Consider the following 13866-nt stretch of genomic DNA (forward strand, 5'->3'; position numbering starts at 1 on the left):
GGGAAGATTTTCCCAAAGGATTAATAACCTTTTCAAACCTTTAAAGTAAAGCAGCAGGCGAAATCACCATCAAGTTAAAAAGCCCTTGTTAGTGACAACAGTCATCACCACATGGAGAACAGTTTTATCCCATAACCTCATTGCAGGAAACCACAACTCCCCAGTAAGCTGAGGAAATGCATATTAGAAGTAGAATGATTAGCATTGCACCAGCGTAGTTCTGAACAGTAACATATTATGAATGTTTTAATAGAAAATGAGAGATGTTGTGAGGGAGAAAAACACACATATTTTAATAGGATGGATTTGAGGCAGTCTAAACAAAGGTAATAATCTTTTAATAAAAAAATTATGCTAGTAATGTAGCATGTCAGGCTTTAGTAGCACTTTATGAATAGTCAAAGCAAATGAATGGATACAATGAGTTTTATAGTGAATCCTACAGAAGTGAAAGTAGTGCATACACCAAGGAGTTGTGGGTAGCAAGAAAATGAGATTGTCTTGCTGATTGGATGCAGACAAGCAATGAGTTATTCAAGAACTCACAGTCAAACAAACTGCTTGTGGCGCTAGTACTTGTGCCCAATTACCAATTCAGAGAGAAAATAAAAAGCAGTTTCAGTAGAGTCAGGGTGGGAAATCTCCAATTAGCACCAATTAGTGAAGTTGCTTCCTACAGCGGAATTCTGGGGACATAAGGAAAAAAAATAATCTCCCAGAATGCCTAGTGGAGGCATTTATTTACCAGGTGATGAAACTCCTTGAAGAATAACTTGGTGAGGATTTGAGCCTGTGGGATCTGAATACAGATATTAGTTGGAACTTGCCTGCTCGATTTGACTGGTCAATCATAGGCTGTACTATTCTTCTTCTGGCATTAATAAACCTGGAATAGAACAGAAGTCCATTCATCAGACTCTCTTTCTGGGCATTTTGAACACCTTTACATTAACACTGCAACGGTTTCAATACAGTGGAGCATGTCTTGGAAAGTATAGTTTGACCTTAAAGGCAATTTTCCCCCTAAGTGCTCAAAAATAGTTAACTGGCTCATCATCTCCCATCACCTCGCTAGCCAACTCCAAGCCAATTTGGTAGATAGCCTGGGAAAATAAAGTTCTAAATGGGAAGGAGAACTTCTGTTAAATCACAATTGTGCCTTTGCTTCTCAGAACAAGTAGGGACCTGGTTAAAGTTCACAGGCTGGGAAGACTTCTCCCTCCCTTTTTTTTCCCTCCTCCCCCTCCTCAGCTCCCCCATCTTTGGGAGATTCAGCTTTCCTTTGCAGCTGGCCATAAATGAGGACCAGGCTTTGCACTCTCTGCTTTCACAAGGTATTGTTAGGTCAGCAAAGCCATCAATTAGGCTGTCTGAAGTTTTATCACCAACACAGCAGCAATAAGTGCTGGCCCAGAAAGACTTCTGCTCTTCAGCAACTCCTGCAGTTTGAGCCTGTAAAGTCAGGGGTCATTTGGAGGTCAGTGCCAGTTGGGGGCGACCTTTTCAGCCAACTCTGGGACACCCAGGGCAGAGGATAAGGTAACTGCCAACCATAAACCGAGGCACCTTTCAACCCACCAGAAACGGGGTGCCTCAGGTACACATGGTTAATATTAGTCCCAAAGTAACTTTTCAACATCAGGTAGTGGATGAATCACAGGAACGTTAGCAGAGAGAGTCGGTTAGTTACTTGGTTAAAAAAAGCCTGGATCTAATTTTGTTGGCAACCCCAAAATAAGTATCTACTTCGTGTTACTTTAATGTTTAATAACGCCCATCAAATATTCATGTACAGACTGAAGTAGGATGATAAAAAGAATCCTCTTTATTTCTCTAAACTTAATGAAAACAAAGCAATTTCTGCCATTTGTCAGGGATACTTATCCTTATATTTCTGAGAAATATACGTTGTCCAACATATGAAATTGACCTCCAATAACTTCGCGTTTTTAGCATGTGTACAAGTGCGGGCTTGTACGCCATGCCAGAATACTTTTAGGTGATGGTTTACAAATAAAAATAACATAGAGCAATAACAATTTTAGAGATTTTTTTTTCACTTTTTTTGAGCACAAATCTGCTTTAATGAAGTTTGGCCTTTTGCTCCTTTCCTTTTCAGGAATCTTACATCGCCATCATTGCGCCCTGACAGTCCCTTGCTACTGCTATAGTCAAGAACTGAAAATTCAATTCTGCCTGACCTTACTCTCCTACTTCTGCTGATTAGCCAGCAGAATCCCAGCATTCTTAGTTGAGCGTCAAGGAGGCACTAGGAAGTCAGTGCTTCTACAAGGTTAAAGTCCATCACAGATGAGAAAAGACAGTACACATTTATTTGTTTATACCTGCAGTAAGCATTCTAGTGGGAATTCCGTTAGACAGATGCCTAAATGCTGCAAGGAACACCAAAGGGCTCTTTTGCATATGGTGTTTGTATCCAAAACAAAGCACTTCTTGATTTCTTAAGAAAGTATTGCTCAGTTGTCAAAAAAAAAAAAAAAGCCTTTGGATTATTAGCTAAGGGGAAGCTTTGGTGATATGAGTTAAAAATGAAGAGAAAGTGCAATCTGCATCTCTCTCCCTTTCCCAGTTTATCTGAAGATATTTGTGGTGATTTCAACTAGGTGAAGGTATATCTGACCCTATCACTTAGACTCTTAGCAACGTTTTCCTTTTTCTAGACAAAGGGTCATAGATAGGAACTTAATTTCTCACCTTTTTCTGACACTCTCTAGCTGTGCTAACAGAGAACTGACCTGAATCTTTTGCATCCCAGCCACCTTTTATCAGCTAAAGTTAAAGCCAATAGAGATTATCAGAAAAGCCAGATAAGGATGTTTTCTCTCCTCCTAGGAGCTTCTAATGGACTCTTTAGAAGGGCAAGATTTTACCTCCTTTATGGGTTACTACTTGCTAATCCTGGCTTTGTTTTTTCTCTTTACTCCAACTCCTTGAGTAAAACGAATTGCTATTTTTTCCCTTTTTAATTTCACCCTTTTACTCTTTTATTATTTACATCTGGTAGTTGTTCCCTTATTTATGTCTCTCTCTCTCCAGTTCCCCAAAACACTCCCTCACTCACTGAACAGCAAGGCATCATGGTTCTTAGTTCTCAGCAGGAGAACTCTACACTGTCTTCAAACAAATAATTAAGGAGAAGGTTAAAGGTTCACTTAAAGGTCATTTCTTTGGATACTCCTCAGAATGTTTACATTAGTAAAAAAAAAAAAAATGGGGGTCTGCTCAAAAGGTTTTTCAATGAGGTTTACACAACAATACAGAACATTAAAAAAGCGTTCTGTGTCCTAGCAGGTCTTTATAGGCACTCTGAACTTGGAAATGCTGCTCCAGAATTACATTTTCAGCAAGTTACCATGGCATGGACTTGATGTTCAGTAGAAGTTATGGCAGTGGCTTTTTGAGGGAGACCCAGTTCAGCCTGGTTCTGCTGAGCAAATATGAATAAAAACATCCGAAGTGTTTTGCCCATAAGATCCTGTCTATTGATTCCACTTGGAACTTCTGAAATTGCTTTCCTCCTAAAAGATGATATATTCCCATCACCATCCTATCTAGGTTCATAATTCTACCTTTTCAAGACGATATAGAATCTAAACAAGAACCTATCAAAGAATCATGTTAATATATCAGATGATTTAAAAACAATTAGCAAAAATATGAATTGCTCATTAGAAAGAAACTTTCACATTAAAACCAAATCAAACCAAACTCTCTGTATTGTCATGGGAGCCAGAAGTCTTTCTATCATAAAACATAACAAAAATTTTCAATAGAGCTAAATCCTTTCCCCCCAAGCTAGGTCTGATTTTAATTTGTTTAATATTAGTAAAAAGAAAATTTCTATCCATAATCATTTCATAGAATTATGCCAAATAAACAAACATTTTTCTAATTTCCTTTGGTCTATTTAAAAGTATTTCTCTTCATTTCACAACAAAAAAGGGACATTTTATTAGACTACTTCAGTGGTAGTAGATGACTATCTATTAGATTCCCTGTAAAATTTGTAGGTTCTAATGTGCAAACTATTGAATTTGAACCTTTAAAGGTCCAAGTTCAATTCACGTGGAAAAATTCAACTTTTTGGTTCAGAAATAAAAGACTTATTTAAAGAAAGCTCAGAAGGTTTCTTGGACATTAAATGATTCTTACAAAATAACATTTTGATGAGTTAAGTGTAAATGAATCAGTCACATATGGATTAAGTTATCCTTGAATTTCACACAGGTTTTACAAATAAGAAGAAGAGAGGGTCTTGGCAAAAACTTTTTTGGATTTTGCCAAACCCAAAACATTTAAAAAATTGTTCAAGGCATCCAAGGAACCAAAATGCATCAGGCTTTACCCAACTTAGAAAAAGAAAGATAAAAAGAGTCCTGTCAATTATTTCTTATTAGTAGATTGTTCATTTCTTCATTATCCAATATTTTAAAATTAATTTGCTATATACACTCTGTCATTCTATAATGAATAAGTTGTGAGAATTTGATCTTAAGAAAATATTAATCACTAAAAGGTTTTTTTTTTTTTTTTTGAGGGTAGAGAGTAGATATCCAAAACTTAACAGTGCTAATGACATTTTGAAGTTTGTGTAGCTAGTGTGAGATATCTTTTAAGAAACAAGTCCTGAGATTTGCCACCTTGTGAAATTCTAACGCCTACATGTTATTTTATTTGTGAGTACAGTAATAAGAAAATTGGCCCCTAACCTGCACTGGGTCCATTGATTTGTATTATCGTTTAATCCTAAATATACTGTTTAAGGATGCAAGACTGCAAACTTTCTATCAAAAATTCACCTAAATAGAAGATACTCCAGTATAGGTGATAGATACTTAAGATATAAAACTTTAATGTCTAAAACATTTACAATAAAACAATACTTCTCTCTTCCATTATTTTCCCCAGAAGAAATAAATATGCAAAAAAAAAGAAGAAAAAGAAAGAAAAAAAAAAAAGAAAGAAAGAATCCAGTGGTTATCATGGAGAATCATACTTTTTCCTGGAATGATATTTTTCTGGAGACCAATATCCTCCTCAAAAGAGAGACAAACTATATTGCTTTGTATACTTTCCTGCAAATGAAATCTGATCACTTTGATTTTTTGTTTGTTTGTTTAAGAATTTTTTTTACTCCAAAGCACATTTCAGAATGATAGAAATAGGTTCAGGTATCATTTCTGATTGTTTTTGGGTTTCTTTCCCCACCCCCCCCACCCCCTCCACTCTCCTTAAATGGCTGATAAATCCATTCTTTCTGGTTCACTTACTTTATGCCACACCTGGTAACCAACTCCTCTAGGCAGCATTCCTTTTGTAAGAAAATGCAAGGCAAAGTGCTATCATCTGGAAGTCTTCCAAGCCTGAAGATTCTCTTCAGTCAAGAATATTAAGACTTGGAGTCATTTTCATTGGAAGGTTTAAGCAAACTGTTGTCATTGTTCAGTTGTTTTTTGTTTGTTTTCAGTCATGTTGGAATTTTCATGATCCCATTTGAGATTTTTGTGGCCAAGATACTGGAGTAGTTTACATTTCCTTTTCCAGTTTATTTTACAGGTGAGGAAACTGAGGTAAACAGAGTGAAGTGACTTGCCCAGGATCACACAATTACTAAATGTCAGATAGAATTGTGGACTAGAGAAAGGATTGTTGACTACAGAGGGAATATCTGATAAATTGGAATGGAGGGCATTCAAAAAAATGTTGCAGATAGCACAAAAATTTAGATCTTGATATCTCACAAATCAAAAGCATTTCCATATTCACCTACTACAAACATTCATACATTGAGGTCTCATTTGCAAAGCCTGAAATGGAAGGTTCCAGGAAATATGTTTCAACACTGGCAATAGTGAAAAAATTTGGCTTAAAAAAAAAAAAAACTTTTTCTCACATGCACATAGAAATAATTCAGTTATTAAATTTCTAATTTTTTTTCTTACCCTAAGATCACAAGAAAGCAATTCTCTGTGTTGTGATTCTGACTAACAGCGAGTCTTTTCTAAAGAATGCATGAAAACAACTAAATCAGTTAAGCAAGTTTGATGATTTGGAATGAGTGGTCAGGCACATAAATGGCTGGGCTACATGCACAAAACCATCGTACCTCAATGGGTCTTTAGACAGTTGTAGATATACACCAAAGGCAAATGAATGGAAATTATATATGCTATTTAATGCTACTTCCAGAAGCTTTAAATAATTTCCATGAATTTAGAGTGGCAATGTAATATTGGATTTACAAAACTCATCTCATATCAATATTCTATTTTTTTCCAAAATGAGGAATTTCCTTCATCAATATAGATCACAATCAACCTAAAAGTTAGGTAAGTTCTGAAGAATTGACTAAGCCACATAGAGTCCTCTGATTTATCCAGGTTTGCCCAACTGGTATTCTGACCCATATCTCCCTGTTTACAAGACTAGAGTAAATGAAGACATTTTGCTAGCCATGGTCACAAATGTTTTGCAAATCCATGCACACATTCTCTTTAGGGGAATGTCTTCTAGCAAAATAGACTTCAGGCAAAATTGTAAAGTAGGGCAACCAAACAAGATTGTCTTAAAGCTCCTTTACAACTGATTTCATCCTATTACCTTAAATGGCTGTCCTTGGTGTCTCCCACATACTCATTAAGTACCTGTTCATCACATCCTCTCTTAGAATACCTACATTCTGAGATACCTTGACTACCTGGTTTCTTCTACCTGATTACACAAATCTGGGCCCTGACTTTCTCAATAATGTCATGTGTTAGACTTTTCTGCTCTTCTCCTAAATAGTCTCAAAATTTACTTCCCGTCTAAAAAAAAGAAAAAAAAAAGACTGTGTTGTGTCACAGAGAACTGTTAATCAACACAATAGGTAAACTCCTGCTGAAGTAAAAAGCTATGTGTATTATGAGGCAAGTCACTTAAGCACTCTGAGCGTTAGATTACAACTCTATAAAATAAGGGAGTTAGATGAAATAATTTTTATTTTTTCTTCAATTGCTAAGATTTCATCCTGATATACCTTCAAGGCAACACTCATTCAACATATCAGGGATATTTTGTTCAAAATGTCTCAATTCAAAGCGTGTCATGTAATTCTGATAGTGGAAATCTCAAATACTCTGGGAGATAGTCATGGAGATGTTTGGGGCAGGTGGACTTCTCATTGCCCTCAGATTCTTATGTACAGACTGCCACTTATTCTGCCTACGCACAGGGCCAGACTTGTTTGCTGAAATCAAATTTAATGCACATGCTTTCTATGTATCCAGAACTCCAAACCAATATTTTACTCACTTGCCCTAGGCCTAGAACAATTTATAACAACTTCATTTTATTACATGGTTATGAACTTCCTGGAGGTAAAGCCAGATCAGTAATGCATTGTTGGTAGGCTGATTCATTTGGGGGTACATCCTCATAACCCTTATATAACTAACCATGTAGCTTTTAGGACGAAGGAGGAGCAAAAGTTTTTGAGAAATTTCAAACTGGATAAAAATAAATTTTATTTTTATTTTTTTTAGAATGCTGAGCAACAATAAACACTATTCCATGAATTTAATCACACCTGATGGCACATAACAAAATATTCCAGCTGGTTATGATTTTTGAAGCACTATTACTCTTTTGCAATGCCATCAGATTATTCATATGTAGTTATTTATCATAAATGATAAATGCACTCGTTTGAAACCAAAGAAGAAACGCAAATTCACAACTAGGATCTATTTCTTTAAGATAAGGTGCTAAGTCAATAGACAAAAGATGTAGAATATTATCTCAATTCTGTACTTGATTTATTGCTGATGAGAATCACCTAGAAGCTGAATTACTTTGAAAGTTTTACTACTGTTATTAAAATTCCAAGTTGATATACCTATTGCTTGTAAGAGGTTCTGAAAACCACCTTTCCCCCCAAATACCAAAGGCGTATGGCAATTTTATTCTGGCCTATCAGCAGGAAAGGCTGTAAGCCATTTTCAAATGGATCCTTAATTCCCAAACCTGTTCATTTGTTTGGATATTGCAGACTGGATTTTTCACCTACTTAAGTCACCTGACAGTCAGTTATAAATGTTTTTGGAGAGTTGCTATTAAGTTTTCGTCATTTGCTAATTCGCTCTAAGAGGAGGGAATCCTGATGAATTTAGCATCTGTTTAACTTTTATGCTCACCTTTGATGGAAGTATTAATTCTCTATCCTACTTCTCAGTGGAAACTACCTAAGCATTAACTTGCCAGAAAAAAAAAAATGCACTGAGCTGTTTAGCAATTATGTATTAGATGTGTTTGAAGAGATCAAGGTGCACTCATATGCCCTGTGCTATGGATATATCTCTGATTAGCTTGTCATCCGCTCTGAAGAAGATGTAGGCTGATTCTCCTAGACTGTAGAGCAGGCCAGCTGTTAGCTGCCTGTCAAGCCCTCAAGTGGACAAGTAGTCCAGGAGCAAAAATGTCACTCCTTTGATCTGGCAAGGAGCAGCTGCTGATTTATAGAGTAGGACTTTGTTCTTCCGTTCTATTTTACTTTCTTTCCTAAGGCAGAACCACAAAATCCAGGAGAAAAAAAAAAGTGCCGTTCCCTGCAACATCAACAAGCTCTGACAACTGCAACAGGGTTTTTCTTGGCCCTAACAAAGCTCTCAGGCATCTCCTTTGACGCTCACCTTTTTCTCCCTCCCACTCTTCCCCCCCTCCCCCTTTTGCAATGCGGTAGTTATTGTTTAATTCAGCTTCTGTAAATGGAATGGACTCTGGCCAGCAAGCCTGGGGCATAAACACACCTGTATGAAAGGAGCCTTATTGTAGCAACCATCTACGACCAAGCTGCACATGAACTACCAGTTCCTGAGTTCAGAAAGAACACTCCATTTTTCTTGACAGCAAATTTTACCCTAAGTGAGCTTCTATTTTTGGAGATACTGACCTACTCAATGACCAGATTTCCCTCATGTTCCTCCTCCATGGTCATTAAAATATTTAAATTGAAAAAAATAATTAGTCTACAAAACAAACATTTTCCTTCCTGTCACTGAACAGACTCATTAAGTAATTTGACTAGTTTAATTTTTATATAATTTTCATTATGTGTAGAAAGTAGTATATTGGATACTGGTCTTGATGTTATAAAAAGCTGTGTAACTCCGAGCAAGACTCTTGCAGTTCTTTAAGTCTAATAAGGCACAGATCAATTTTTGCTTTGTATCAGTGGAGGGAATTTCCATACCAGAAGTGATTGCTTCACACTGATGAAATTATAAGTCCCTTTCCAATATTAATTTTGATCATTTGAAAACTAAAGGAAATAAAATATTTTGACAAAAGTGACCCCAAAGTCATCAAGGTATTGGTTTCCATAATGCAGGTTTCATTATCATCAACTTATACTGACAAAAGCCTCCTTGAAAAAAAAAAAAAAGCTTCCTTGGATCACATTTGGAAAAATTACCACATATTCCATTCACATTTGCTAAGAATTAATATGGTCTCACGTTCATTATCATATTCTCAAGGGAATCAACCTTTCAACCTTTCAGGTCAATGAAACTTTTTATAAAAGGATAGAAAATTATTTTTGTATGCTGTAAGTTATATTCATAAATTTACTAGTCAGTATTTTTTTAATCAACCTATAACATTTTCACCAATTATTTTTCTATAACTTAACACTGCTATATATTGGTGATGAATGAATATCTTAAAAATAAGTAAATAAATCCTTCAGAAATTCAAAAGTGGCTAAATTTTCTTTGTAGAAGGGAGAAAACAGATGACTTCTGGTCTAAAAATACTTAGCAACACAAAGTTAGAAGAAGAACCATGAAATCATCTAGTCTAACAGTGCTCAAACTTTTTGGTCTAGACACTCCTTTTCAATCCTAGAAATAATTGGGGAATTCCCAAAGAGTTTTCGTTTATGTGGGTTACATCTAGCAATTTTGTCAAATTGTTTTTCAGTTGGATCTAACTCTTTAAGATATCATTAGGAGATTTTTTTGGCAGCCATACTACAGTGGTTTGCCATTTCTTTCTCCAGCTCATTTTCTAGAGGGGAAACTGAGGCAAACAGGGTTAAATGACTTCCCCAGGATCACATGGCTAGCAAGCATCTGAGGCCAGACTTCTAGCACATCAAGTCTGGCATTTTATTTACTATGCCATCAATATTTACCATATTAGAAATTAAAATGTCCTCATGTTTATAAAAATTGAGCATGATACCCAGAGGTTCCTGGACCATATGGTCTAACCTAGAGATGTTAAAACAAGTTTGTCATAATCTCATTTTCTAGTTTATTTTACTATCAATTTCTACTTCTTTTGATAGTGAATTTTAAAAATCCTTTTTGCAGATTTCTGAAAATAGATTTTACTCTTAACTGGTATAAACTTCTCTATTTGAATGTTTGTTTATTGATTTCTGTTATATCCAAATGTGGACTATTTTACTTTACAGAAGATTATGGAAACATCTAAGGCAAAACAAACACATTGTATCTCACAAAGGTCTCCTATTTTATGCAGGACCATTTCCAGTCATCTTGATCTATGGAGAGAAAAGTGAGGCAGGAGACCTTACCAGCCCTCCTTAACTTAAATCCACTTCACTTGCATGTCACAGCATCACCTCCTTAATGTCATGGTCCTCTTCAAGAACAAAGGATAAACAACAACAACAGTAAACATGGCAGTATCTTTTCAGGCCAAAATGAAATGCATCTGTGTTTTAAATTTAAAAGTTGTTAAACTTTTAATTCAATTCAATTTAGTAAATAATACCTGAAGGGGAACAGTAAGAAATAAGTTTGCAAAAGCATATTCGGAAAATCCAGAAACTACTTTTCTAATTTGTTCATTAGGTAGTGAGGATCCATCAAAAGTTTTTAATCAAGAATTCACATGATCAGAGCTGTACTTTGGAAAGATTACTTAGGCAAGATGTTTTGGAGAAGAGGAAGAATATAGATAGGAGGAGAAGTTAGATATGTTAAAACAAATAGTTCGTGTGAGAGCTGATGAACCAGGGGAAAGCGAAGGGAACATAACATATTTATTAAGCAAGAGTATGACCAGCACTTGGCTAAATTCTTTATAAATATCTCAATTGATCCAGGTAGTTACTGAGAATGAAAAGGAAGAGCTAGGTGCAGTAGACATTTAGGGAGCTAGAACTCATCAGGCCTGGAATCTAAATAGACATGATGCAGAAAGACATAGATATATAAAGATAAGAGAATTAAATGATATTATAGTGATCCCATCATCAGAAACAGAAAAAGAGCAAGGTTTTTGCCTCAAAATGGTGATAGTGAATGAGGTTATTAATTAAGTTTTGTATACATTGTTTGATGTGTGGTTTGGACATTGGATGCTATCTTGAACATCTCAAAAGAGAAGCTAGATGTGCAAATTTAGAGAAGCCACTCAAATGTTCATATGGACTATTTGTGTTTGATATGTGGTAGAATATTCCAAGCTCATATCAACCACAGTTGGATACAGTCTAACTTGACTCGAGCATAGGTCTTCTTCCATAATGAAGGACCACAACCAATGAACCAACCTGGAACATAAAATTAGGAATATGATATCTGAGCTCTGAAGAGAGTTCAGGGCTGGTGAGATAAAGTTTATTATTAAAGGCACAGTGTGAACAGATTTGCCAAGAGATAAGAGATGAGCCCCAAGGACAGAATCTTAGGGATCCTTCTATTAATGGAGTGGTGGAAAGATGAGGTTCCAGTGACAAAAAGTGGTAAGAAAGGTAGAAAGAGGATGATAAAAGGGAAGTGTCAGGGAAGCTAAGGAAGAAAAGAACGTCAATAATGAAAAGATAATCAATCATAACATATGCTAGCTACAGAGAACAAGTCATCAAACATTTATTAACCACTTACTATAGGCTAGACACTGTCATAAGAGCTAAAGAAGCCCCCCCCCAAAAAAAACCAGCAAAAATAGCCCCTAACCTCACATAACTGAAAATCTAATGTGGGGAGGGATGAAGAAAGGGTTTAATGTGATTCAAATTCAGCCATTCCTGGTTAAGTCACTTAAAAAGAACTGTGTTTGAGGAAGATTATTTTATTAGTTTTATGACCATAATGTGGATGAGGTGATAGTGATCTGAACAAAAACTTGGAGTATACAATTTAAAAGGAGAAGCAAAATCCCAGACATATGACAGAGAATAGATTTTTCCAAATTGGGTGATGAACTATGTGAGGGAACAAAAAAAAAAAAAGATATGAAAGTAAAAAAAAAAAGAAAAGAAAAATAATAAAATCAGATACCAAAAAGATGATAGCACAATCAATAACAATGTGAAAATTAAGAAAAAATCTCTTTGGGAATGGGTTAAAGATGAAATTATTTTTTTATTTTTGAGATATTTTATCAACATTGTAAATATCCCTCCACTAAGACTCTTCATGGGACCATAGATTCCCAGTTAGAAGGGATCTCTCACTTTACAGATGAGAAACATGAGATTCAAAGAAATCAAAGTGACTTGCCTAGGGATATTCAGGTAGTAAGTGACATATCTGTGCTTCAAATGCAGTACTCTTTTTACCACACCATGAGGTCATATAGGTATTTGGATGATATACAGGATTAGTGAATAGGGAGAGGGGCTAGGGCTGAATGTTGAGATATAAACATAATCCTTTAAATGGATGAGAACATGACTCATTTATCTTTGTATCTGCCCCAAGGGCCTACCTCAGGGCACTGCACATTGTAGAAACTTAATAAATGTTTGTTGAACAAATGAATAGATTTGGGGCCCATCTTATCTTTCCTTTCTTTCTCCTTCCCAAATTATCTATATTACAGAAGTATGGCCAGCTGCTATATCAAAAGAAAGTTATTTCTTCTTAAAGTATCCCTGATGAGAGTTCAGTGCCCTAAAATATATATTCCCTTTATCAACATAAAACTTTCAATTGTCAGTAAAGTCTTATTTTTCAAATGAACTATTTCTTGTTTTGATATAATAGACACCAACAAATCCCCAAGTAGCCCTTTTCCCAAAGCATATTTCCTCAAAATAGAGAAATAAAATCATCAAATAGAGTGATTTTTCCCCCCTATTATTTCAATTAAGAAAGAAATCCCAGCCTTGTTTCTATGAAGTCTCATTTCATTTTCTTTCTGACCAGAAAATTTGTAGGCTTAACTTTTGGACACCTGTGGCCAATTTAAATATAGAAGGCCTAATTTATGTTAATATATGAATATTTTGACACTTGGTGATTTAGATGGAAGTTTTTTTTTTTTTTTAATCACATATATAAAAATTCTAACAGGACTGACTATAGACAGGTAAACAATACTTCAGGGTGATTAATTTTTCTTTTCTTTCTTTCTTTTTTTTTTTTAGGGGAGATTTTCTGTAGGTGGTTGATACTAAATTAGAATACAACTAATTTTTTTTAAAGGTTCCATTTAAAAGAGACCCCCATTAGGTGTGATGGCTCACAAACTGTAATGTCCATTAAAACCATATTTTACTTTTCAAATTGACTTTTATGGTGAAAAAGCTATCACTTCCCCTAAATTGATGGTGAAACAAATGGTTCTGAAGTCCCAGTCCTTCAACTCAGGACAAACTCAGCATCAGCAACCTAAAAGGGTTGGTGCAGTGGAGGGGGTATGCATGTGAATATCCCCCTATCCCTTTCATTTCCTAGCTGGGTTCCTTTCTCTCAACCAGCAGGGGAGCTTAAAAAGATCAGATTGATGTTTCCCTGAAGTGTTTGGATGGACTAGCTCTTATCTTTATTTCAGTTCTCCTGCTGTTTTAGAAGAAAGGATATAGCAGAAAAGAAATGGGGAAGA

At 35.5% G+C, this 13866-nt stretch overlaps 1 protein-coding gene across 12 annotated transcripts in view; it reads right to left on the minus strand.

The window, feature by feature from the left end:
• MEIS2 (Meis homeobox 2) overlaps positions 1 to 13866 on the minus strand; it is a 220903-nt gene that overhangs the window by 4897 nt on the left and 202140 nt on the right. For all 12 annotated transcript variants that reach the window (XM_051977035.1, XM_051977036.1, XM_051977039.1 and 9 more), the window contains one exon: positions 828 to 886. In XM_051977035.1, coding sequence (XP_051832995.1) covers positions 828 to 886 — 59 coding nt within the window. The remainder of the gene's footprint in view (positions 1 to 827; positions 887 to 13866) is intronic.

This window comes from Antechinus flavipes, chromosome 2, assembly GCF_016432865.1.
Source record: "Antechinus flavipes isolate AdamAnt ecotype Samford, QLD, Australia chromosome 2, AdamAnt_v2, whole genome shotgun sequence".
NCBI classification, from domain to species: domain Eukaryota; kingdom Metazoa; phylum Chordata; class Mammalia; order Dasyuromorphia; family Dasyuridae; genus Antechinus; species Antechinus flavipes.